This window comes from Cynoglossus semilaevis, chromosome 20 (genome assembly GCF_000523025.1).
Source record: "Cynoglossus semilaevis isolate Cse_v1.0 chromosome 20, Cse_v1.0, whole genome shotgun sequence".
Lineage (NCBI taxonomy): Eukaryota > Metazoa > Chordata > Actinopteri > Pleuronectiformes > Cynoglossidae > Cynoglossus > Cynoglossus semilaevis.
Genome location: NC_024326.1, coordinates 6,645,404 through 6,672,657, shown reverse-complemented (window position 1 = coordinate 6,672,657; position 27,254 = coordinate 6,645,404). Strand labels below are relative to the sequence as shown.

The 27,254-nt window shown below is 41.4% G+C and overlaps 2 protein-coding genes across 5 annotated transcripts in view; both read left to right on the top strand.

Moving 5' to 3' along the window:
* Positions 1 to 6,976: 6,976 nt before the first annotated feature.
* dspa (desmoplakin a) lies at positions 6,977 to 22,304 on the top strand. 2 transcript variants are annotated; one of them, XM_008334315.3, is made up of 24 exons: positions 6,977 to 7,811; positions 8,894 to 8,978; positions 9,229 to 9,347; positions 9,564 to 9,702; positions 11,043 to 11,168; positions 11,311 to 11,364; positions 11,475 to 11,642; positions 11,752 to 11,856; positions 11,937 to 12,032; positions 12,117 to 12,242; positions 13,368 to 13,520; positions 13,623 to 13,777; positions 13,859 to 13,985; positions 14,098 to 14,284; positions 14,391 to 14,581; positions 14,684 to 14,865; positions 14,944 to 15,082; positions 15,201 to 15,394; positions 15,519 to 15,681; positions 15,884 to 15,967; positions 16,089 to 16,196; positions 16,296 to 16,394; positions 16,474 to 18,288; positions 18,634 to 22,304. In XM_008334315.3, exons 1-24 carry the CDS (start codon positions 7,543 to 7,545, stop codon positions 21,844 to 21,846), a joined length of 8,097 nt encoding a protein of 2,698 aa, XP_008332537.1. In that variant the 5' UTR covers positions 6,977 to 7,542; the 3' UTR covers positions 21,847 to 22,304. The 2 variants fall into 2 exon arrangements, with proteins under 2 accessions (XP_008332537.1, XP_008332538.1); XM_008334316.3 differs by having other exon boundaries at positions 6,979 to 7,811; positions 16,474 to 16,971.
* Positions 22,305 to 24,082: 1,778 nt separating this feature from the next.
* LOC103396288 (tensin-3) overlaps positions 24,083 to 27,254 on the top strand; it is a 29,351-nt gene continuing 26,179 nt past the window's right edge. For all 3 annotated transcript variants that reach the window (XM_008334314.3, XM_017042572.2, XM_008334312.3), the window contains exon 1: positions 24,083 to 24,451. The gene's annotated coding sequence lies outside the window, so the exon portion shown is untranslated. The remainder of the gene's footprint in view (positions 24,452 to 27,254) is intronic.

The following is a 27,254-nucleotide window of genomic DNA, read 5'->3' as shown; positions in this document are numbered from 1 at the left end:
ACATACTGATTGACACAGATTTTTTTCCAGGTTTTTGATTTATTTGTCAACATCTGAGAGAGAAAAGATTGTTTAACAACTTTTTAACCTCTAGCTCATGACTGTAACTACTCCATAAAGAATTAATACATGTTTCTGCAATTGAATATTATTTATTCAATTTACCAGTATTGCACATTGCTCTGTGAAAAAAAATCAAGTTAAGAAACTCAACAGCATGGATTTTATTATAAAGCAATTACGAACTGCGGGCCGCACAAACATGACTTGACGGGCCACATTTGGCCCACGAGCCTTGAGTTTGACACACATGCTCTAGCTTCAGGAAAGTGTAACCATGCAGACACACAAACCACAAAAACAGTGAAAAATTAACTAGTCAACATGACATAAATATATTCAGTTATTAGGGGCCGCACAGTGTGAGAGTGGTTAGTGCGCTTGCTTTACAGGAGGATGTTTATTGGTTCATGTCCCATTTGTAAATAATGGTCCTTGTGCAGAGCATTTGCATGTCCTCCTGTGTCTCAGTGGGTTTTAATAAGACCCGCCATATTCATCTCACAGTCTAAACCCATTCAATCATTAAGTCATAAGTATTACAATACTCACATTTGAACTGTGTGTTGATGACAAAAACCAATAGGTTCGTTTCATTATCAGGAGTCTGCACAGCAGCAGCTCTACCTGACGCAACCCAACCTGGGGACTGGGTGTGATCAAGCCTGGAACCTTCTAGTCCCCCCCCCCCCCTTTCTGTTTCCTGCCCCTTTTACCGTCATGAAAATTGTGGAATATAAAGTTTGATTGTATTTCAGCTGACAGTCAGCGATACGCTGTCCAAATATGTGTGTTGTTTGTCTAGGACAGTGATAGGTCAGGTGCTGTTTGTCCAGGGTTGGACTGACTGCACCATTTGAAAGAATGAACAAATAACCTTTGCTCCAGATTAAAATGCCCTCTGTCTCCTGTGTGCATGTGCACAACAGGCAGATTCCAGCAGCCGTGCCTTGCAGTCTTATGAGTGAGTTTCATTTATTAGTGTAGCTTTATTAGCAACCAGAGTTGGATAAAATACAATGAACAATCATTTTAAAGCTTTATGGGGAATATATTGTGCTACAAAAACATCAAATTTATTTAATTGGTCTTAGTTTGCTGAAGTATAAACATGGTGATACTTTATAGTGGTGGTCTTTAACAGGGGGTCCACAGAGTCACTGTAGGGACGCTGTGAAGTCTTGTGTAGAATTTTTTATTTCTATTTTATTATATTATAATATATTATAATATAATACATATTTTGAAAATATTTTTGAAAATATTTTTATACCTCATGGAATGAATACCATCTTGTGATACAACCAGAGACAGTACAGCCCTTACTATTTATTTTAAACATGTACATATCATTTAAAGTCAGCATGTGCAATTAAAATATCAAAATTATTCAGTGTCAATCACAAGTGTATTCGACCTAAAAGTCATACAGGATTTTTGCATTTTTCTGTCAGAAGATAGAAATGCAGACAGAGGAACCCCTGGCTCACCCCTCTCCCAGTGCCTCATGATATAACATGACCTTTACGTAGAAGAAAGGATGTTGTTCTCTTTGGTTTATCTACTGAGCTTCAGCATATGGAACTACACCGTGGTCTGTGCACAGGGTCAACTGTAAAAACTTGATTGCAACCTTGGACAAGAAAATGAAAAATATGTCCATCCATCCATCCACTTATCCATTACAGGGTAATTTACTTGAATAGACACTGAACATACTGAGGATTTCCCCCCCATAATTCAGACCATTTTATCATAAATCAGTGTCTAGGTGGTACTGGCATCACTTGTTTTATTGACAACTACTGTATTAGAAGGGCATCACACAGCAGGGAGCCTTCATCACAGTCATTCATGGCCTTCATCCAGATTAACCCCAATTGAAGGGCATGGGCCAAAAAATGTGTTGACCATCAACATTGCTCTTCATACTACTGTAGAGAGTATGAGCAACTCAAGTCACTGTTTTAAATGTGTGTACCAAAAAAAAAAACAAAAAACCATAATAATACATTTGCCTCCAGTGAGCCTTTTTGCCCCAAAGCAGTTTCAAATGGGTAAGAAAGGCCTTCTTAAAATGTGAATGCGCTGCTTGACATTTAAAATGATCTTCAATTTCATAATATTGTTTTCCAGCTCCATTTGTGCACATAGTACTCAATGAAATATTCGTACTGTACAGGAAGTAGGAATTAGTGACATCTAACGGTGAAACTGCAACAAACGCACCACTCCTCTGATCACAGTACTTTACACCGTGTCATACACATTACCATAGTTTTAGTGTAATACTTGTTTTGTCCTGTTTTCTATTATAACACCACGTCAGTGTTTGTGACAGCAGGGTGTGCATTTGGCATGTTTAATTATTTACACCGACATTTTCTTTCTTTTTTTCTGTCTGGTCATGTGACTTTATTATCCTATCTGCTCTGCTAGACGTGTAGAGTAACTTCAGCAATGCTTCGACCTCCTGGCCATACTGTGACACTGCAGACAAAAATACACAGGCACAGTACCCTCTGTGTTAAATATAAGGAAATACAGCGATAAAGAGAAAAACAATTAAATATGGTGAAGAGAAAACGCCTACAGTTATGATACACAGCACTGGTGCACCTCTGTCGGGGTCCTAAATGAATTATTTTTTTCCTACATTTTAATATTGTTTTCCTGCATTTTTGCACAGCTTTTAGTTGTTGTGGGAGTTACTGGTGCAGTGTCCGTCTGACAGGTCTTTAGTGGCCCCATGAAGTATGGCTGAAGCCCCCCAATAGGTCCTGCTTTACCCCTTTGTGTTCAGTGACTCACTGATGACCTCTGCAGGCATAAAGCGAAGACAGCAAAACTGCACCCTGTGATTTTCTTTTTAAACTGGTTACGTTTCTTTTTTTTCTGCTTTTATTCTTCATTTACCCACTTTTCTGTTTTTGTTTGTTTATTCTTGTTTATTTGTCTTATTTGTACTTGTTTATTTACAACATATTTTCTTGTGCTTGTACTGCCATGTATATGTTAGAAGTAAAATATAATCTAATTTTTCAAACTTATGTTCGTTGCCTTTAAGCTAGTTACATTTAAAAAAACAAACAAACAACAACAACAACAAAAAAACGACTGGCTTCAAAACTTATTTTGCAGAATGAACAAATCTCCATGGCTACACTCCAACAGAAACCAGTCGACCATTATCACGTCAGACTATCGCCCCGTGTTATCATTCAAACTGTCTTTGGAAAACAATTCAGGTGTGTCAAGGATTACTCTAAGGTGTGAGTCATCAGTGAATCTGTATGTGTGTGTGTGTACTCCATGTCTGCTTCTGTGTCATAAACTGCCTGGTTACACACAAGGTGTGTACAATGAAAATATAATCCACAAGGTTCCCACTCTGCCGGAAGACGTTTGAATCTGTCCTCTGTGTGTAATTTTTTCCACTCTCTTTGTTTCAAACTACTGCAGTAGTGGAGCGTAGTTTTGCTCTGTGTAATCAAACTTAAGAATGAAGGAGCAGCGTAATCATCAAAGCGCAACAATATAATCATATACTGTCAAAGTCCATAAGATAACCTGCTGCTTAGACACACATTCACACTACACTGTTATGCAAGGGAAATAATTCTGTTATATATTTTTGTAGATATTTTTGTAGATAAGCATGAAAAAGGGCGGGGGGGGGGGGGGGGGGGGGCAGAAATAAACCACTGGTAATTAAACCAGTGATGTTCTGGCTGTAAGGCAGGAGCACTAAGCATGTATCCACCATGTGGCTACTCTTTATGAAATTCTGAAACTGTGAAATGTCTCAGACACCACCGGTGGGTGGACAAGCTGTGACATAGTTACGATGATAGTTATCCACACTATTTCTTAACCAGATGTCAGGTCTTTTTTCCCTACCGTTCTCTCAGTGAATGATGTCAGTGCTAATGTCTGGAATATGATATCAACATATTCCATCCCTCACTCTGCATTGTCACTAGATTGTTTATGATTAGTCACACCTGCTTCATTCTCATCAAGCCAGACATCTGTGTGTGACTCCTCAACCCAGATGTCAGTCATCGATTATACACCGGGTTGCTCTGGTCAAAAAAATAAAATAAAAAAACGTTTCTTTCTTATCTGGTCAAAAACGTCTCTTTCTTATCTGGTCAAATGTTAAATAAAATAAGACAATATCTACATGTGAACTTTGGACCATTTCAACCAGGAAAAGTTACGGTCTGACAATAATGGACTCTAGGTGCAAAGCAAATCCAAAGTTAAACATTTACTCCATCTCAGCCTGAAGAGTAAACGAGGAAGCCATTTCCAAGTCTCTCTTCTCTCAAAGAGCCTGTGTGCTGCGGCAAAAAAGACACAGACGGATAATTAAAGTGCATAGAACAGGCAGTAGGTGAGAGGGCCTTCAGACACCTGTTCAAGTGTCCCTGCAGTGTTTGCCACACCTCAACGTCACTGCTAGTGAAAACTCTTGACTTGATGGGACAAAAAGCAGACGAACAACAGCATGACTCCAGCTCCACACTGAGTGTTTGTGATGCTGTTATAGCCTAACCCTATGATTTATATACCTGATAAAATGCCACCTAATTAGGGGGAGGGTTCACTGTCCTACAGTCCAGGTCCAGTACGTTGGAATGAGAGCTGTTGTTAGTGAGCTGGAATGTGGAAACTTTGCACATGTTTAGTCTTGCTGATGCTTTTGTTGCTAAAGTGGCATAAAAAAAAACAAAAAAAACAAACAACAAAAAAAAAAAAAACAGAGAGGTGAGAGTCAAAGCAAAATCCACCTGAGACAAATGGGGAGAAAATGCAGGGTGTGTCTGCTCATAGGTGTGTTGTGACAGAGACTGGCTTTTCGAGAAAATGACATGATTACAAATGGCCCGTCGTGTTACAGCTGGAAAAGCAGGGACCCGGAATGACAAGATAAATATCAAGCAAAGAAAACGGTGGTGCCAACATGTACCTGATGTGTGTGTTTAACACAAGTACACACATTCCTGTTTGGGGCGTTGGTCCTTTAAAGTCATTGGTTGAGTTCTCACCAATGACCAGCCTCCCTCTCCTCTCAATCAGTTTAAATCAGTTCTGGGAGATTGATCCGTGGGTGTAATAATGATAGCTCTGAGCTGAAACACCAGAGGGCAGAATACGTCAAGCAAGAGTTTTTTTTTTAAAAAGTCTGTGGGAGTGTATTCCATGAAATGTGTGACTATTTGATTAATCATTTTTCCATAAATGACTCTGTGAGTTTAAATCAATCTTATTACACACAGAGTATCATGTCACCAAAGAAAAACCTTTTTTTCCACCCGCCTCCTCACAGGTAAGTATGTGTGACCCCTCCCTGATCAGTGTCTTCAACCGTCTCACTCTCTTTCACTTTTCAGAGATCAGACACACCCACTCCTGACCTGTTTGATTGGTTTAAAAAACAGAAAAGAAGATGAAGACAGTTTAAAAGTGCCGTAAAATACTGTACGTGCACCAAACAAACTCTAAACCAAAAAGAAGTGCATGTTGTTTTGGAAAATTAAATGTCAAAGCCAACTTTTGGTTTTGGTTTGAGCAACACAACACTTGACACACAAGTGGACTCCCTTTGACCTCAAGAATGTTCAACCCAGGATGAGAAATTCTTTGCACAACCACCATCACTTCTGTGTCATGCTGTAGAGGGTTTTTATTTTAATGACTGCTGACTGAGTCCGATACTATCACTTGCCAGGGTTTAAATGAGTCCACAGTGACCCTCAAATGATAACAGAACAAAAACACCCCTAAATTATTGGCTATCTAAATAAAAACCTGTGACTCACTGTGATTTATTTTACACACACCATACTTAATTTTGTCTGCAGTAAAAGTACTTGGACATACTTCAAGAAGTTATTCAAAGTGGTCTATATATACTGATTTATTGCTATTTATCCATATCTATCATACTGTATATAAAAAACTAAATTTAAAACTCTCTTACTAGCCAAGTCCTTGGCAAAAGATGTGATAATATCAGCCGTTGCAGTACTGATATTTGTAGCTTTGTGTAAAAAAGTGACATCAAGTGGCGACACTGCAGTATGTCAGGGCTCCCTTCTTTTGTGCAGTACCTCAGTGAAAGTATGCCAGTGCAGTAAAACCCCCCAATGAAAGAGACCCCTTCAGAAAGGATGTTGTTTGTGTAGTAAACTGCTGTTTCCAAGGATTTTGTACCATAGAAGCAAGTACTTTGGAGAGGTTCTGTTTATGGCTGCAAAGAATATATTTTGTAGTCTGAAGCCATTTCTTTCAAAAAACCTTTATTTAAAAGCTAAAAACTAACTTTGTGTAATACTAACGTGACTAAAAGCTTCACACTTCTGTTATTTTAAAATGAGACCATTTTCTGTGGACCAGAAAAAAAAAACTATAAATAAACTATAAAAACTACTATTGTAAGAATTTGCCCAAATCTGCATTCAATCTGGGTTACATTTTGGCCAAAGTGAAAGCACTCTGGTGCTTATCTACAACACAGGTGGTCCAAACAATAGGACTAACTGTTTGTTCCATTTCTCGACATAAAGTTCAAGCAGTGGGGTATTTTCCTGGTAGCAGCAACAGCACTGGCCGTTGAATTTGACGTATTTGGTATTCCTTAGTAAAGGCTGTTAAGCTTCAATTGGTGTTGGTGTTGGAAACATTTGAAAAATAATTTAGAAAACATATGCATATACATATATATATATATATATATATATGGTTGTTTGGTTATTGGTATTTGGTAATTTTATATTTTCAACAGATTTATTTTTATTTATATAACAGATTTATATTTATTTTTTAATTTTTTAAAACAGGTTATTAAATGACTTACTTATGACAATAAGTCCCAACATGGAACTTCACCACTAGATGTTGCTAAATCGCATCCAACGGCTTTTTAAATATTATTTGCATGCTTCCTGAGCTAATAAACAGTTCATAATTTTAGGTGGGTAGACATGATCAAGTATACACGTTACAAATGCATGCATATCCTAATACAGTCAATAGATATTAAAACAGGGCCATGCATATATATTTTTTAAAATGTCAACCTCCACAAACGTCTCCACCACTGTTGTGTCGTGAAACAGGAAAATCCTGCTGACAAATTAACTTAAGGGTAAAACACAAAGTTAGTTTCACCTGGAATTCGCTGAATGGCTTTTTTTTTACAGCCTACTATTCTTCCCACCGATCAGCCTACGGTGGCTGCATTAGTGTTTCGTAAACACACAGCAAGGTGTGGTTTCTGTCCGAATCCAAAACTCTGTCGCTTCCGCCTATTCACAGCAGTCAGACCATTATCTGCGCAACTAGAGACTTGGAGGAGGGAGGAAAAACACGCAGGGTCTGTCTGCTGTCTGGACAGCACAGCTCCACAACTTTTCCTGCTTAAAAACAAACAAACAAAACAAAAAACATACAACTTTAAACAGAAGAAACAACATGAGTTTCTGCGGCTCCACTTCTAAACTGGCCACCATGGGCACCAGGAGCAACTCACGACCGGATTTGGCGAGCGCATGCTACGGGAACGAAGTGTACCGTAGTGGGAACGGTTTCCAGCCAGATTACCCGGTCGGTGACGGCGGCGGCGGCGGCGGCGGCGGCGGATACACCTACACCACCTTCTCCCGGACCTCCATGCACGGCGGGGGCCACGGAGGACACAAGGGCCAAATGAGCATGGGCGCAGGAGGAGGTGGCATAATAACGTAAGAACCTCGGAAAAAACCTGTTGCTTCTGCCAAAAAGCTGCAAAAGTGGAAGTGAAATTAACTAAAAGTTTACTCTTAACACATTTAAGCTGTTTAATAATAACAACATTAGAATTTTCTGCGTAAAAATGTAAGACAATTGCCGTTGCCGTGTGTGGGAAGGGGTTAATATTTGAAAAAAAAAAAAAACACAAAGTAAATATTAAATGACTACGGTATTTGTTTCCCCACTATAGCGTGTTTATTTTTTGTTGTGTCTTTTGTTATTGAATTTGATAGCGCTGTACACATTTGTTATTAATCATTTTCTTAAGTCAAAACAGGGAAGGAATATTATGAATGAGATCTTTTTATTCAGAAACGCTGCGAATCGAAAGTAAAACTTTTTTAAACCGGTATCACCATTGTCTTACTGAAAAATTGCATTTCTTAAAAAAAAAAAAAAAACACTTTTATTTAGCCAAAGGTGTTGTTATCACATATCTGAAGTAAAGTCAGTCAGAATCCAGTGTAGATACTGGTTGAGGGTCTTGTCATCTGATGATATATTTTAATAAAATGTTTCAGAAACAATTTTTAAATTTATATTGACATGTATAAGCAGAGGAGGCAACCCTGGCTGTGTCTGCTAATTCATTATATGCTGTCTATTTTACATTATGAGGAAATACAGTACAGCCACACACACACACACACACACACACACATTCCATCCACATCCTCCCCTATTGACAAATGCTATTCATTTAAAAATAAACAGTGCTGCAACCTCTCAGACTTTATCTTCTACCCACAGAGTTACACTCTCACTATACATAAAAATGTAATACATAATTATGAATAGTTGTGGGACGTGTGTTTTGACCTTAACGTGACCCCGAGCACGTCTCACAAACAGACAGTAGGTCCCAAAAAAACAATCTATTTCCTCTAAATCTGTAAACTTATGTTAATATATAATATATTTATGTCGACAGTATTATTCTTTTTCAAACAACATTACACAGGAGTAACCAAACAGAATTTGCGTGCCTAAGCAGTGTTTAGTTTTACAAACACAGATCTTGTCTTCATTTCAGTGTTCAGGCTATTCAGCAGCGAGCGATCCTTCTGACCAACCAGTGTCACGAATTCCTGCAGAGAGCAAAGATGATGCTCCAGAGTGTAAGTCTGACAAACTATTTACTATTTTACACAATTAGAAAATAAAACATTGAAGTTTTTTTACTGTCTAAATTGGATTAATTGGCACAGAGATAAGTTAAGGTGAGTTATTTTAACTGTCTGTGATGACACATCAGTGAGAATATGCTGTGTCAGGATTGGGCAGGACGCAACCTGAGAAGCAGATAACCTATTTTGACATAATTGCTATGATGTTGTTAATGATGTTATTGTTGGGTGACTTTTATAGGGGGCGCCACCTGTGGATGTGGAAAAATATATTATGATGTCTGCAGAAACAATGGAGCAGCTGAAGGTTTGCGGCGCAGAGTTGCAGCAAATGCGCATTCCCAATGACGTCTTCAAAAGGTAACACAATGATGATGAGCTCATGTGGGCTTTCATCGACTGCTGGTTTTTCGTTACAGTTTTGTTTGTTACTTTGCTTGTGTTAAAGTGTACACACACTCGTGGTAATGTAGCCTGCAGCTAAACATCCGGTGGTGGTTCTAAACAATAACACAGAGCAGCACAGTGACATTTCCATTTCCTTTTTTTATGCTCACGTAATGAACAACTCCGCAGCGTCGACCAGTTCCATAACATGCAAGTTGGCCTCCAACAGCAGCTCAGTATGATCCAGAGACGGAACAGGGGCAGCGTGGGCTCCCTAGACGGAGGAAGAGCTTTTAATGATGCCATGGGTTGGATTGCACAACAAAAGGTGAGCTGCAAAAACAAACAAAATAAACAACCATAAGAGGTTTAAAGCAGTTAACTCAAGTGATTCATAATCATGAAGTGCATTTAGCATGAAACAAAAATTCCAGCTACTGAGGTGAGGCTTGAAGAATTATCTGGTTAAATGTTGAGTTCTTAAGAAAAGCACTTTTTTTATAGTGTGATGTGATGTGTTTGGTGACAACATCTCCCACATTCTTGCAAAAAAATAAACAAACTTGGATCCTGTAGTTAACAGTTATTTACTTGTCATAACAGTAGAGATTATTACTTGCATGTTTGTGCCTGCAAGTACTGACACACCAGTCTTTACTTTATTTTTTTATGTGAAAGGAGGAGTGTGTCTATGTGGTTGCACTTACGCTATCGCACATTCTGACCTTCTGTAACTGAAACCATCTGGACGGGCTTTTAGAACCTGATCCTGTGAGTGAAAGAGGCCAATAGAGGTGCAGGGGAGATTGAGACAAAGTGTGTGTGAGAACGGCCTGCCATTGGACACTAAGGGACACAGAGGGAGACAGAGTGACGAGGAGAGAGCCGGGTCAGAAACTGAGGACAGAGGCAGGTAGACGATGAGGAATAGTAGAAGTAAGGGAGTGTGAAATATGACACTTCCCTCAGACTCTGTACAGGGACGGGGCAGTTCAGTTGATTACTTACATGTTTGTGTGAACACACCCAGCGTCTGCACTCTTCTTCCCCAACCCTTCAAAACCACACCCAGTCATTCTGTCACCACTTTCAGCCTCACCTCTCAGTATCGTTCATATTCCCACTCGCTTCTTTATAATTAGCCAAGCTATAAATATGTACGACATATTTTATTACTTCTACTATCTTTCACTGTTTCAGCATCTTTCAATATTTACTGCATGTTTTCACTGCATTTTCCTGAACATTTGTGTGTCGTGTGAAGCTCCAGCTTGAGTAATCATGAGGGAAAAGGGAGTGGTGAGAAAACAAAAGCCTCGACAAAGAGTGAGAGGGAGGGGAGAAAGAGGGAGTGAAGAGCAGGGCCGGGCGGAGGTTGATGTGCTGGCAGAGTTCTTATCAAAGCTTAGGCCTGCAGAACAAGAGTGAATAGTTGGAATAGTTTCCTGCCTGACAACAGCGTTTTTGATTAGGTGCTGACACCTAGAGGACAAAAGAGGAAAAAGTCCAGTGTTGTGGAAAAATAATAAACACAAGTGAAACAAATCTGGTGGCAACTGGACATGCCCACAAACACATATATAGATGTCCTAATAAAACACAGTATTTAGTATTGTTTAATTCATATAATGTTCAAAAAAATTTAAACTGTGTTTTTGCATTTTGTAGCGTATGATTGAGACAGCGCCATGGGGAGATGACTCTGCCACCTTAGAAAAGCAAATCCTAAACCACAACAAATTTCACAGTTCTATTCAAAGGAGCCATGAAGTTGAACGTGCCAAAGAAGAACTGGTGAGCTGTCCTCTTCTGCTGTGTATTTAATCAATATATATTTTTTGCCTTACCTTTAGCTGTTTGAAAATATTTTTTTTTTAAATAAGTGGTCAGTTATTTATCCCATCTTTTGTAAATCCAATCAATTGAATTTTTTTAGAGAGGTGACAAGTACAACAGCTCTGTACTGGAACAAGAATGGGATACCCTGCAGGTACAGAATTGAATTTACTTTACTATACTTACATCTTTTTTGGAATAGAAAAAGTAAGTTATAGCCATGAATAATGTCTATAATCATACATCGTATTCTGTCTATTTTAGAAAATGTCTCACAGCCGCTTGATTCAGCTGCGTGAGCTACAGAACATCATCGAGGAGATCTCCCGAGCCATCATGTGGGTGAACGAGAGGGAGGAGGAGGAACTTGTGTTTGATTGGGGAGACAAAAACATTGACAATTACATTCCCAGGAAACAGGAGAGCTATTCGGTAACAATGAAGACAGTCATAGCTTCACTTTTCTGATTACATTTCCTGCAAATCTTGCCATAATGTTAAAACATTGTGGTCATGTTTGGTTCCTGTTTCGTACTTACAGAGGCTGATGAGCGACTTAGAGGAGAAGGAGAAGGAGCTGAACAAGCTGAAGGTGAAAGCAGACGGACTCCTAAACAGCCAACATCCAGCATCAGACAAGATTGAAGTGAGTACTGTGTTTTATCTACCTAAACGTTGAGTTGCTCAGTGTTGTCCTGTCACTGATGACTGTGTTTGCTGCTGAAGGCCTACATGGACACTCTGCAGACTCAGTGGAGTTGGCTTCTTCAGATTACCAAGTGTATTCAGGTTCATTTGAAAGAGAACGCTGCCTACAGCCAGGTGAGCGTTGGCCCATTGCTGTTTGTTAAAAACGTCTGCTTTTATATAAACGACGATGAAGACGTTGTTTTGTCGTTTTCTCAGTTTTTCAAGGAGGCCAACGAAACCTATTCCAAGCTGCAGAAACAACACGAGACCATTCGAACCAAGTTCCCCTGCGATAAGAACACCCAACTTGAAAACCTCCTTGAGCTCCTGAAAAACCTGGAGGTACAAATGCACCCCACTAAGTCCAAGAATTACTGCAACCTGGTCAACCTTTTGATGTATTTTTTAATGGACAGGTTAAAAGGTTAATTGACATGTGACTGACCATCTGTCAAACACAACTGCCAAAGGCATCTAAGAGATGACCAGCCATAGATTATCCATTGACAGAAGCAGTCAGTTCACCTTATCTTCTAAACTCTTTTGCAGCTGCTATTGTGTCTCAGTGAACAGTGTCTTTTTGTTACTGACCTGAAACACTGTCATCAGTAAGTACATAGCTGTCACTAACTGCTCTTTTAGATCTTGTCCAGACCTGGTATTTAAAACCAAACTCTGTGGATAGATATGAAGACAACGGTGAGTTGAAAAAGGTCCCTTCTGAAAAAAGTGTTTCACCTGGAAGATGTCCACATCCTTCTTTCCCTGACTCTGATAAATGAATATTCTTTGCAGAGACCCAAATGTTTTTTTTATCTCCATGAGAAGGAGATTTTGGCTGCTGTCTATATTTCAATATTTCTATTCCAATATTTTTAATATTTCTAATATTTTTTCATAAAAATATGAAACTTGCCAGAATTCTGGACAGTATGAAAAGAAGAAAAGAGACAACACTGACACAGCTGTTGTGTGCATTCCTTGGAAGACTCCCATTTCTGAATGTAAAGTCACTTTTCACAGAGGCTGTTGTAGAAGCAAGCAAACACTGCAGGGCAGAGTAAATACTTCTAGTAACTCTTTGTAGTAGATCCACTGAGTATGAAACCCCCAGGCCAAACTCGTGAATTTTAGTGCCAAACAAGTAGTGTGGAATTCTCTAGTGCGGAGGGCGTGACCAGACCTTTCTTGCTTAAAAAAAACACTCCTTATTTAGAATTGCTACAGTGGAAACCCAACAACCATCAGTTATTTGATCTGCTGCATAACCTGTGTGGTAAATAATATGCATATCATTTCTTCTGGTTAGTCTGGGTTTTTTGGAGCAAAAAAATTCGAGTAATTCTTGTTTTACCCACAGAGTTAGAGATCTTCGTGATCTGAGGAATGTGAGTCAGTGTGTAGTCGCTGCACACACTAATGACCGGATTAAATACTAACAGCTTAATTATGTTATCTATTCCACAGAGGGAGAAAGAGCGGATTATGGAGAATAAGAGGCAAGTCCAGAGTCTGGCCAGCAAGTCCAAGTCTATTGTCAGGCTGAAACCCCGGAATCCAGAGGAGAAGAGCACCAGCCAAGTCATAATCCAGGCCTTATGTGACTTTAAACAAGACCAGGTGGGGATTTCTCTGCACTCCCAGAGACAGACAGATACATTATGATGACAAAACACTTCAAATCAAGATCACTGTTTTTTGTCCTGTTCCTCGCTGCTACAGATTGGAATTTTAAAGGGAAATGAAGGCATCCTGAAGGACAACACGCAGCGAAGCAAGTGGCTGGTGACAGGACCTGGAGGTCTGGACATGCTGATTCCATCTGTGTGTCTGCTCATACCTCCACCAAACCCACACAGCATTGGTCTTGCCAACAAGTGAGGAATAAATAAATGACCTGAGATATGAGTTTCTGACATGTACTTTATGAATATCTAATATCTTGTGCTGATACACAGAAATGAGCAGTATTATGATGCTATCATGGGCATCTGGAATCAGCTGTACATCAACATTAAGAGTCTCATTGCCTGGCAGTATTGCCTGAAGGACATGAATTACATCAACTCTCTCACCGTCAGCATGGTAAGACATGGTTAAAATACATTATCCACTGTAATTTTACTTCGTTTTTTAGAAGCTCAGCTCAGTTTCTTTGTTACATTTATTACCTTTTTCGTCTCCACCCTCTCCACAGCTGTCTAACATGCGTCCTGAGGAGTACCGTAGCATCGTTAAAAGACTGGAGACCCACTACGAAGAGTTCCTTCGTGCCAGTCAATCATCTGAGATGTTTGGAGAGGAGGACAAGAAAACAATCCAGGGTCACTTTGATAGAACCCAGAACCACTATGACACACTGATCATCCAGCTGCCTGGTCATGGTGAGTCCCAAACTTGATGAGCCATTTTTTTTTAATGAGCTGATTTTTTCCCCCTAAATAAACTGATTCACATATTTTTTTTTCTATCAACAACTACAACATGAAGAGGTGAAGACTGAACCCACAAAACAGCCTCCACAACCCAAAGTCCCCAAAATCAGTTTGACTTTGCTCAGTAGTCTGCAAGAAATCCGCCACAGGCTGGAGCTGGCTGAGTCAGGCCTCACCAGCCACCTTCACATTCCCCTGGGGGAGAACAGTGTGCATGAGTGCTCTGTGAACATCCAAAAGCTCCAGGTGAACACATTTTTTTTTTTTTTTAGACTATACTTGCCTCGTTTGTCTAAAAATGCCACTAAAAAGTCAGAAACTAATGCCAATAACTTTCAAAATTAACAGCATGTGCACCAAGATTTGGATGCCATTCATGACGAGTACCTGCATCTGAGAGAAAGAATTATGAAACAACTGGATGGGGTATCTCCTGATTCTGAGCAAGCCAGGTTTCTACGATCCGAACAAGAAATCATCAATCGGAAACTCGGGAGCCTGCAGGGTCTTTACTCCGCCTACACCCAAAGGTTTTTTTTTACTCCTCTCATGCTGCAGTGATGTTTGGTCAATAGATCGTGCTATAATGACAACGTGTGGTTTTAAAGGTTGACAGCACTTCAGGCTTTGCTCCAGAGCCTTCTCCAAGCTGAGGATATTGTAAAAGTCCATGAGGCCAGGCTCACAGAGAAGGAGACTACATCTCTGGACCTTCGAGAGGTGGAAAACTACCGTAGTGTCCTTAAGGTTTGCATGATTTCTGAATTTAAAAAAAATAGTGCTATTTGCCAATAATTTGTGTCGTATCTAAGGAATCTATCAAAATATTATTTTTTAAATATTTTCCTCCATTGCTCATATATAGCAAATGAAAAGTGATCTGGAACACAAACGAGACCTGCTCACATCTATGGAGTCCAACCTGGCTAAAGCCACACAGTGGAATGATCAAATTCCCGGCACCTTTTACAAGTGCGACGTTGAGTTGTCCAAGTACTCTGACCTGGTGGGTCAGTTGTCTGACCGCTGGCGCCGCATCCAAGCCCAGATTGATAGCAGGTGCATTAGAATAGTCCTCCAGTGATTCAGTATTCACAAATAGTGTTTTCCATCCATGCATTGTTTCTCAAAACCAACATGATCTTTTTCCTTTCCCGACCTCGACCCACGCTTCCCTTTCCAGAATGTGGGACCTGGAGAAGCAGGAACAACAACTGAAACATTATCAGCAGAGCAGCACTTCCCTGGAGCAGTGGATAGACAATGCTAGGAAACGACAGGACAGCCTTGAAACGGTTAAGCTCACTGACATCCAGACTCTAATGAACCACCTCAACCAACAGAAGGCATGTTTTTTTTCTTCCTGTTGATATTAACAATATATAGTCACTTGTCCTATTCAAACTGAGCTGATTTTGCTTTGGAAAAATAACAAAACTGAACCTAAATTTAGACAATGGCAGCTGTGAGACACTGTAGTAGCTTTCCTATTTATACAAATTTTACTTTTGTGGAATAACATCAATTTTTTCACTTTTTGTTAAACAGGGACTTCACACTGAAATCAAAGGAAAGAAGGAGAAGGTAGAAGATTTGCAGAGAAACGCAGACACCTGTGCTGGGTCCATAAAGGTTTGTAGTTGATTTGGCTGCCGTTGACCTTTAGGTCAAAGCGTCTCTGTATTCTCCACTAAGCTGATACACAAACAACCATGTTAAAATGGTTAGTCTGTATTTCTTTGTACTCTCCCAGGACTATGAGCTACAGTTGGCATCCTACAGCTCAGGTCTGGAAACTCTGCTTAACATCCCCATCAAGAGGACAATGCTGCAGTCTCCTGCCTCTGTTGTAAGACAGGAGGTACGAGCTTTTACATATTTACCCATATCCACCAGCTAAATGATCATACATGGCAACACATTTAAAAATACCATATATACACTTGTTTGATGTCAACAGGCCACTAACCTCCAGTCCCGCTACATTGAGCTTCTTACCCGCTCTGGTGACTATTACAAATTCCTGGGTGAACTGTTGAAGAACATGGAAGAGCTTAAGGTAAATTGTGTGTTTTGTTTTCCATGAATTTGATTAGATCTACTCTCATCTAAGTTAATTTTGTGTTGTTTATCCTTAGATCAGGAACACTAAGATCGAAATGCTAGAGGAGGAACTGAGGCGTCTGAAGGGCGACATCCATGATAATGATCAGAAAAACAAGTCTCTGGAGGATGCTTTGGCCCGCTACAAACTGGAGCTCACTCAGTCAAAAGAGATTATCATTTCTATGGAGGAAATTAAGGCATCCACAGCAATGAAGGCCAATGCTGCCAGAGATAGTCTGGACAGTACACAAACCCAGCTGCGAGATCTCAATGACCAGCTGACCCGCATTAGGTATGAACTGGAAGAGGAAAAGAGGAAAAAAAGGCTAGCGGAGGAGCGCTACGCAAGTCAGCAAGAGGAGTATGAGGCAGCGGTTCGTCGCAGGCAGAAGGAACTGGAGGAGCTTAACTGGACCAAGATTGACCTTGAGAAAAGTGTGAAGGACAAGGAACGTGAACTGGAGAGGATGAAGATACTGCTGGAAGAGGAAGCAGCACGTCGACGAAATGCTGAATCAGAAATGTCAAAGGTAAGAACACAGTGCACCAAAGAGATTAATCAGCTTAAGCAGACATATGAGACAGAGATCCACGTCACCAAGACTACAATCCTGAAGGCCTCGCAACAAAAGGAAGAAGATACAGCAGGGTTACGGTTGCAAATTGACAGACTTGCAGCTGAGAAGAGAGATGTAGAGGAGGAGCTCAGAAGGCTGAGGCTGTCAATCTCACACACAGAAGAGCAGAAGAGCAGGGCAGAGCAAGAAGCAAACCAGCAGAGGGCCTCGGTGGCAAAAGAGACCAGGGTGCGCAGTGAGCTGGAGATACAGCTGAGAACTGCTACACAACGCAAAGATGAAGTTGAGATCACATTAAAAGAAATCACCAAAAGCAACCAAGAAAAGTCCAGACAGATCAGTGTGCTGACATTTAACCTGGAAGAGGAAGGAAAAAAGAGAAGAGCTCTGGAATTAGAAATCAACCATTTGAAGCAGGCCGAAGCAGAGCTGAAGGCAAAGAACGCCTCCTATCTCGAAGCAATTAACAAACTTAAAGTGTCTGAGCAGGAGATTCGCATCACCCGAGTGGAGCTGGAGAAGCAAACCACTGAAAAAACAAAAGCTGAGCAGAGTTCTGCCAGGCTCCAGAGCCGTATCAGAGAACTGCAGTCCTCCCTGGATGGTATGGAGGCTGAGCTGGAGAAGCAGAAGAGGTCAGCTCAAGAGGAATTCACACGGAGAAAGAGGATGGAAGCTGAGCTGGAGAGGGTGACCCAAACCTGCAGAGAGCACACAACCACAATCAGCACACTAAAATCAGTGAAGGTGGAAGCTACCAACATTGAACGGAAGTATGAGCAGGACCTGAAGGTCCTACAGGACTCTCTGGAAAAGAGCCTGAGAGAGCAAAAAATCACCAAGGAGGATCTGGCAGCTGTGACAGCTGAGCTCAGGGCTCTGAAACAGAAACTCCTTCAGGAGCAGGCCAAAATTCATGAGCTTAATCTACGTAATGAGAGTCTATATAAGACCATTGAGGAGAAGAGCCGCCAGCTCAACGAATATACTACTGAGATCGAGAAGCTGAAGACTCTGACACAGAACCTGACAAAGGAGAGACTCAGGTTGGAAGAAGAACTGAGGGCAGTGAAACAAGACAGGGATCAGCTGAAGCTTTCCAAAGACAGCGTTGATGGGGAGACGGCCACACAGATCTCGGCCTTGCATGTTCAGCTTCAGACTACCACCAAGAGGACAGCAGAGCTCCAGGCTCTCATCAGTGACCTCACCAAGGAGAGAGAAAAGCTTAAATTGGAAATAGAAAAATTCCAAAAGCAATCGATTGAGGTATTTTTGATTGCATTGAAGGATCACTTCATAATTCTGCACACAACTCAACTAACTTTATCTCTGCTTTGCTTCATTGGTAATAAGTGCAATAGATGTGCAGTAGATGAATTTACAAACACTCTTGCTGGGATATGCATGTTCACCTCTTTCTATGCCCATTAATACACAACAACAACAACAATAATAATAATAATATAATGTTATTATTATAATAGGCATAGGGTTGCATTTGCCAGATTAATTTGAATCCAAGTATAAACTGCTTCATAGATCATGTGACTACTCTGGGGCATATCTGTTTATTAATGATTAATTTATGCTTTTCTTTACCTTTTTCCACAGACATCCATAATAGTCCATGAATCCCAGAGCCAATACACTGAAATTCTACGGGAAAAAGACAGTCTGCTGTCCAAACTCAAACTGCTGGAACAGGACAAGAATCGTCATCTGCGCATAGAAGAGGAGCTGAATCGCATCAAGCTCACACTGGAGACCGAGCTCCGCAACAAGCAGAGGCTGCAGGACGAGAAGAATTCCCTCCTCAAGGATTTCAACCACATGAAGAGCCAGTACGAGCTGAGAGAAAGCCTAATTAAGCAGTGCGAATCAGACAAAGACAAGGCCCATCGTGAGAGGCTCTCTCTGAAGAGTGAGATTGAGAGGCTGATGAGGGAGCTAAAGATGGTTGAGGAGCGGTACAAGAGTAAGCTATTGATCTCTGAGAAGGAAGCGTCAGAGCTGGCTCTCAAGAGAGATGCCCTGCTGAGAGAGATACAGAGGCTGCAGCAGAAACCCAGCTCTCTGAACAGGCAGACCCAGACAGATGAGAAGACCCCAACGGTCGATCCATCTAAACTAGTCTTTGATGGGGTGCGGAAAAAAGTCACAGCCCACCAGCTGTGTGACTGTGGTATTATCAGCAAAGCCACTCTGGAGCAACTTCTAAGTGGAAAGAAGTCAGTGGATGAGGTGGCTGTGGACATCCAGGTCAATCTGAAAGGCACTGGAGTGATTTCTGGCATGACAACTGGTGCTCATGGGAAGATACCATTCACTGAAGCCAAAAACAAGGACCTCCTCAGCCCGGAGAGTGCTCTTATGCTTCTCGAAGCACAAGCTGCTACGGGCTACATAGTGGACCCAGCCTTTAATGAAAGAATGCCTGTGGATACTGCCTGCTCCAGAGGAATTGTGGACACAGAAGACAGAGACACTCTGGTTGCTGCCGAAGCAGCAAGTTTGGGCTTCAAAGATCCATATACTGGCAAAGTCCTGTCTGTTGGCCAGGCTTGTAAACAGGGACGCGTAGATAAAGACACGGCTGTTAGATTGCTTCAGGCGCAAGACTCTGTTGGAGGCATTTTGGACCCCGTTCTGAGCGTCTTCCTTCCCAAAGATCTGGCCTTAGATCGGAATCTTATAAATGAAGACCTCTACAGGGCTCTAAATAAAAAACCCACCTGCTACCTGGACCCTGCCACAGGAGAGAAGGTAACATACAGTGAACTCAGGAAGAAGTGTATCGTGGAACACGTTAATGGTTTGCTGCTGCTCCGTGGTCCAGAAACGCCCATGACAGTAAAGGGTCTCCGTGGAGAAGTCTCTATCACAGACCTGGTCAAGTCTGAACTTTTGGATCCATCTGACTTGGAGAAAATTAAACAAGGCCAGCTCACCAGTAAAGACATTGAAGACAGGCTGAAGTCATACCTGTACGGCTCTTCCTGTATTGCAGGTATCTATGACGAAGCCAATGATCGAATCCTGCCATTTTATCAGGCCATGAAGGAAGGTCTTATGATGCGAGGAACCACCCTGGAGCTTTTGGAGGCACAAGCCGCATCTGGTTTCATTGTGGATCCAGTCAACAATAACTTCCTAACAGTCGAAGAAGCAGCGAAGAGGTGCTTGATTGGAAAGGAGTTCAAGAATAAACTGATGTCTGCAGAGAAGGCAGTAACTGGATACAAAGACCCAGCCACAGGAAAGACAATCTCCCTTTTCCAGGCTATTGAGAAAGATCTTATTGAGAAAGGTCATGGAATCCGTCTGCTCGAGGCACAGATTGCCAGCGGTGGCATTATTGACCCCAAAGAGAGCCACCGCATTGATGTGGCTGTTGCATATAAGAGAGGGTATTTTGATGAAGAGATGAATGAGATCCTTACCTATGAAGGAGATGACACAAAAGGGTTCTTTGATCCCAACACCAAAGAAAACCTGACATACCTCCAGCTGAAAGACAGGTGCATTACCGATTCAAAAACAGGCCTCATTCTTCTGCCACTTAGAGACAAGAACAAGCCTGAGAAGTCCCAAGAGAGCCGAACCAATGTTCTCCGCAAGAGACGGGTTGTGATTGTGGACCCAGACACTGGACTGGAGATGTCAGTGAGGGAGGCCTATCACAAAGAGCTGATCGATTACGACACCTTCCTGGACCTGTCAGAGCAAGAGTGTGAGTGGGAGGAAATAACCATCCAAGGGTCAGATGGCTCCTCACGTCTGGTGATAGTGGACCGGAAAACAGGGACAAAGTATGACATCCAGGACTGCCTGGAGCGTGGAATAATTGACCAGAAAAATTACGATCAGTATCGTGGCGGCTCCCTCACCTTGACCCAGTTTGCCGACCAAATTATCAGCAACACCCACAGCACAGATATGGCCATCTCAGCCACCAATGTAGATGACATGATCACCTGCAGCAGCCCCACCAATGCTGCACCTTCCTCTCCCACGGTCCGTAGACGCATCAGCAGTATTTCTATCACTGTCTCACCCCCTGAGATGTTTGACGACCAGAGCCCTGTGGCAGCCATATTTGACACTGAGACTTTGGAGAAGATAACAATTTCTGAAGGTCTTCGAAGAGGAATTGTTGACACTATTACTGCACAAAGGTTGCTTGAGGCACAGTCTTGCACAGGTGGTATTATCAACCCCGCCACCGGTGAGAGATTATCCTTGCAGGATGCCGCCAAGCAGGGCATTATTGAGGACAGCATGGCGAATAAGCTCAAACCTGCTCAGAAAGCCTACATTGGGTTTGAGGACGTGAAGTCCAAAAGAAAAATGTCTGCAGCAGAAGCAGTCAAGGAGACATGGCTGCCCTACGAGGCAGGTCAGCGATTTCTGGAGTTCCAGTACCTGACAGGAGGCCTGATTGAGCCCGGCAGTGGACATCGCATTACCATAGAAGAGGCTATCCGCAAAGGATGGCTGGACGGTCAAGCAGCACTGAAGCTTCAGGACACAAAGACCCATCAGAAGAATCTGACCTGCCCCAAGACAAAACTGAAGATCTCTTACAAGGAAGCCATGGACGGCTGCATGGTGGAGGAAAGCAATGGTATGAAGCTGCTGCAGGCCTCCTCAGTGTCCTCCAAGGGAATCAGCAGCCCTTACAACGTCTCTAACCCTGGATCTCGCTCTGGATCCAGGTCTGGTTCTCGTGCTGGGTCTCGTAGAGGAAGTGTGGATTATTCCTCTGCCTACACCTACAGCTTCTCTTCCAGCAGTTCTACTTACAATAGCAGCTCCATCTCTTAATAAGCAATAGTAATTAGATAAGTAATTAGATTCATTAGTAGCAGATCCTGTGCAATTACATGTTAAACTGCTTTTATAACGTTTTTTTCTGTTTTTAGTAGATATAGGGAGAGTTTTTTGATTGTAGAATCAAATTCATTTAAGTGTATTGATTGATTGTAGATCAATGGTGCTTTTGGTTTTTAAATTTAATGCTCCATATAACCCACACGCTCTTGTTTGATTGCCCACATGAATAGAATGTAACACTGGTATATTTCAACAGGGTTGTTAGACACTGCCCTCAAATTACTTGGTTGTATTTTTATTTTTACCGTAGTTTAGCTCTAGTCACATCACTCTAGCTGGATTTTTTTAGTCTTTACTGATTAAAATGTGGAGATTGTAGCTGGTTATATAATAATGTGATTACATGTTGTTTTATCATTAAACTGTTATTAAAGCAAATAAAAAAAAAATTCACTTGTTCTTTTATTCTATAGTGATGTGGAAAAGGTTGAAGTTGGTAGAGTCAAAAGCAACACACAATATTGCCGCTAGATGGCGCCTTGTCGCCTCTTAAGACTAGATGCACGTTCACTTTTGGAAAAACATTCTATATCAGCCATTAGAAATTAATTAATAAGAAAATAACGAGGATCTTTTCAGTAACTTACACTAAGAGAGGGACAAGGATGTGACCAGTGATTAATGATGATATTCTTGAAACATTTACTTAAACAATGAAATCCTAATTTTATTTACGTATTATGTACTTACTACAAATGCTGGATTAAAAAAAAATTGCATTTATTAAGACAATTCTGAGCACAGCCTTTTGTTTGTTTTCAAAAGGTTAAAAAGACCTCGATCACAATAATATAATTTTCCTTTAAAATAAAACCCCAGACATTTCCAATATGGGACACATGAGGGCAGCACTCAGGTTGGTCAAAGGACATTTTTTTTCTTTCTTTTTTTAACCCCAAAACCACAATTGAAAAATGTAACATTTAAATATTAAAGGACCACCTGAGAAATTATACAATGCTGAATTCTTCGATGAAACATCAATATAGTCCTCTATAAGATAACAACATGCAGTTCCATAAGTATTTGGGTCCTGATGCACTCCCACAGAGTTTACAGAGTCTGGGTGGTCTCTCATTTGACAAGAAGCCTTTTTTTTTTTACCCAGAAAAAGAAAAAGTGAAAAAAGCTAAATCTGACCACAGATTTCCTTTCCTTTGTCTATCCCTGTACCTCAGATGAGGTTTAGCCCTGAGAACTGGGGACAGTCCATGGCCCGGTGGTTACAGAATTAGGCTTGTGATCTGAGAGTTGCCCGTTTTTAACTCACGACTGTCGGGGCTGTGGTTTGCTCAGCAAGTGAAAAAAAAAACCCAACAAAACTCTGTAGTAAAGTGTATCCGACTGCTCCTGGTTCATGAATGGGTAAAATGTAGAAGACAATGTCACTGGGTGTAGTAAAATGTGCATACATACACAGTATACAGTACAAAAAAATATCTCTTATTATTCTTTAATATTTTTGCACAAAACAGATTAATCTTATGGTGAAATACTGTAGTTCTCTGTTTTAATACAGTGGCACAGTGTGAACTAACAAGTTTCAATCATGCATTACAAATAAATATTTGTTATTAAAGGTCCACTTTCTAGCTTTCCAATTTTTTGTCATCATATGTTTTTTTGTGTGCAAAATATCTGCAAGAATATTAAATAATACTTCAAAAAACTATTTTATGGAGCAAGAGAAGAAAGGATTTACCAGGACGCCCACCATTCCTTGTGTTTTTTGTTATGTTTTTCTTTTCAGCGTATGCATCTATACACAGGGAATAAAAAAATATTATCACTAATTTAGAAATACAGATTTAAGTCTAAGGTTTTTAGAAAATATAAACATTTTGCGCAGGATATGTATATAACAACAACAACAACAACAACAACAACAACAACAACAATAATAATAATAATAATATAGTTTATAATTAAACTGGGAGGATATTCCCGGAGTGTTGTCTGTATTGATATGTGTTTGTAAACAGACTCTCAACATTTTTAAATTGTTCAGTGGTTTTGGTGTTTTTGTTTTTTAACCGGAAGTTTGCGTGCGTCTGAGACAGAGAAGAGTGTGAGAACAAATGAAGGGAGGCAAGGAAGGAGGAGGTGATGGCGAGGAGGAGGAGGCCACAGATTAGGGGGAGGTAGAGTGGAAGGGGGAGGGAACAAGGAGACAGCCTGTAGCGGTGCAGGAGGGAGGACTATCCCGTGCCAGGACTTGTGGAGGCGGCTGCAGCAGCAGTGATTCCACGGACCGGAGGAAGTGATTTGGAACTGAGTGCAGGTAAAAGTAGACGGAGAAAGAAAAGCATTTCATCCCACAAAGAGGAGTTCAGTTTTATTCCAGCAAGGATAAAAGTCGAGCGGCTCCAAAGCGGGACAAAGTGACTGAGGGCGCATTCCAGCAGAGGAAAATGAGCCCAGTCTGCTGGGAGCCAGTGTGACGGAGGGGCAGAGAAGCAGGACTACACTCCAGTCCCAGAGATATCAGTGAAAAGGAGAGGAAGACTCACATTTTTCATTGCCAGATTATAAAAAGGTAAAAATAAAAAACTTTTCTTTTCTTTTTTTTTTTACCAGAGTTTAAACACTTTGTAAAGAGACAAAATTAAAACAAACTCTGTAATACTTTCCTTTCTTTGTTTTGTCCTTTAAACTGCAAAAACAGGGCACCTCTCTGTGTTTACTTTGGCTTTGAGCCCTATTAAAACCAGAACTGTGTGTGTGTGTGTCTGTGTGAGTGTGTTTGTGTATAAAAGAGAGAGAGAGAGAGAGAGGCTGAAGAAAGAGAAGGGACCCATTCAAACTGTGCAGGCACTAGCCCTGTGGTTATTTTTTTTTCTTCTTCTGTGAATGAGTATTATTGGGCTAGAGTGGCACAGGGCGAGGATTCCCGCCTACCATGCAGAGGGTTTCGGGTTCCATTCCACCTAGTCCCCAATCCCCAGGTTAGGTTGCATGAGGAAGTGCATCCGGAATAAAAGCTGTATCAATTGTGGATTAGTGTAATTGGACAAGAGTGTGTGTAATGATAAGTTTATAATCTGCTACGCGGCGCGTTCTGAGTTTATTCGACCCAGATTAAAGCACGTTAGGAAGGTCATCTGGTTTAAAAACTCTGTGTTGTCACTATGAGGACTAGCACTTGTGCAACCCCTGATTTAAGGGACAAGCTAAAGGTCATCCTTCATGGAGCTGAGTTGGCATTCAGGGCACGTTCTGCACGTCCATAATGGAGAAGGTCCAGTCAATCTGGTCCAGGTAAAGCTGGAGGTCAGGAAGGGCACCTATACCAAGTGACGAAGCAGGCTTCTTCTTCTTCTTCTTCTTCTTCTTCTTCTTCTTCTTCTTCTTCTTCTTCTTCTTCTTCAGCACAGCTTCCTTACGCTGTTGTCTTTTTTTTATAGACTTTGCAGCCTTCTTGTCTGTCTTGCCTCAGTGAATTATGTTGTATACTGTAGCTATAATTTGGGGTTCCTTGCTGTTGTGGGCTTTAGTGTACTGGAGACCTTCATAATGGGAAACACATGGGGCCATTGCTGCAGATGATTTCTTCCCAGGAGCCTCCAGTGCAAAAAAAAAAAAAAAAAAATCAAGCCCAGCTTGTCTTCTGTTTATTGTTTGTTTCATTCACTTTATGAAAAGTTGCTTGGATCTACATCTGCTTTTAGTGTCCGGTGTTTCTCAGAAAGCCATACCTGATGGCATGTACAGATATTCTTACATCACAGCTGCACTCACCTAGAGATCCCAGTCCCTCCCTCTCTCTCTAAATGCGAGGAAGTTGGACACACACCTGAATTCTTTTTCACTCTCTTTCAGTCAACATAAACCCCACAGGTTGTTCTCCGGCATTTTGCAGGCTAAACTCTTTAATTACAGACCAAGAAGGACAGGAGAAATGTTTTTGAACTGGCAATTATAGCTTTTGTTGCCAGTTCTATTTTGAGGTCAGAGCCAGATGAACAATATCTACCCCTCAGGGCACAAGAAATCTGTGTCAGAAACCCAGAGGGTCCCTGCTCTCCCACTGATAAGAAGGAACAATTACAAAGGGCCGGCAGAGCGGCTGATGAATGGGGATCTTGATAGTGTGGTTTGGACAGGTGGGTTGGCAGAGTCCTGGCTTTTTGTACTGGAAGCAGAACACTGTGATCTAGCCCTGGGAGAACAGCACGGGGCAGGGTGGCGGGGGCATTTCGCTGCGTCACAGCCGCGCCATGTGTGAGGGGTTAAACAAAGAGATAGAGATGTGGACAAGAGAAACTAAAAGTAATGGAGTCTGAGGAGGCAGGAAGAGAAAGAGAGTGGGATCGTAACCCATTTTGGAATGCACTCCACTATGACCCTGGGATAGAGACCGGTGATTAGGGACCACTTTAGGAGACATGAAGGTTAAGATTTCATTTAATCAGAACGGTGGCACAAATACACGTCAGAGTTCCAGGCCTGCAATAGAAACGTGCTTAAAATACACAGCACCGATTTCTGCGGCCTTGTTTCAATGGCTCTTTATGGTTTTTCTTTACTTCACTTTGTCAGCAGTGAATGGGTGTGAAAGCCACAGAGTAAACACACGGAGCCCCTGACAGGAAAAGAAAGACTACGGTCCTGTGTCTCCCAGAGCCGTCGGCCCTGCCTGTCATGTCACAGGGGACGAGTTAGCAAGCAGCACGAAGCGTGCACTCGTGCCAAGTCTGAATACAGGGGGGAGATGGTGGAGGGGTTAGAGGTGGATGCTATATAACAACTGGGTTTACAGTCAGAAGACAAGGGCAAGAAACATCTTTCTTTTAATGAAGTGGTAAAAAGATAAAAAATATGGGGACGGCCTTTTTATGTGTCAGACAAATAAAATAAAACAGACAAGAAATAAGGCAGCGTTTAGTCCAAATGGTCTGAGTTAAAAAGTCCAGCTGTTCCCTGACACACAGCCAGACTTCCTGGAGCATTTATGGCACGTTAGGTGTTACAGGGATGACGCAGACGAACAGCTCAGGAGGTCGTCAATCTGCCCAGAGTTTTTTCTTTTTTCGTTCACAAAACAGAACCATTCTAGATTCTTAAATCTGAACTGCAGCAGCTCATCGTTCTGAAGCAGATAAAGTTAAAGACGAGGTGTCACTACGTGGGGGTTGAATGTTTTTTCTCCCCCCTATAATAATATTGACTATCCATTTGCCCTCTTGCCATTTCAAAACCATAATTTCAGGTTAATGGACCTTTAAAAAATACTCGAGACTAGTTGTCACGAAAATGCAGGCTTTCGCCGCAACACGTCAGTCATGAAGCAGCAGTTGGAGCCAACAGAAGCAATCCAGTTTAATTTCAGAGTGTGAAAT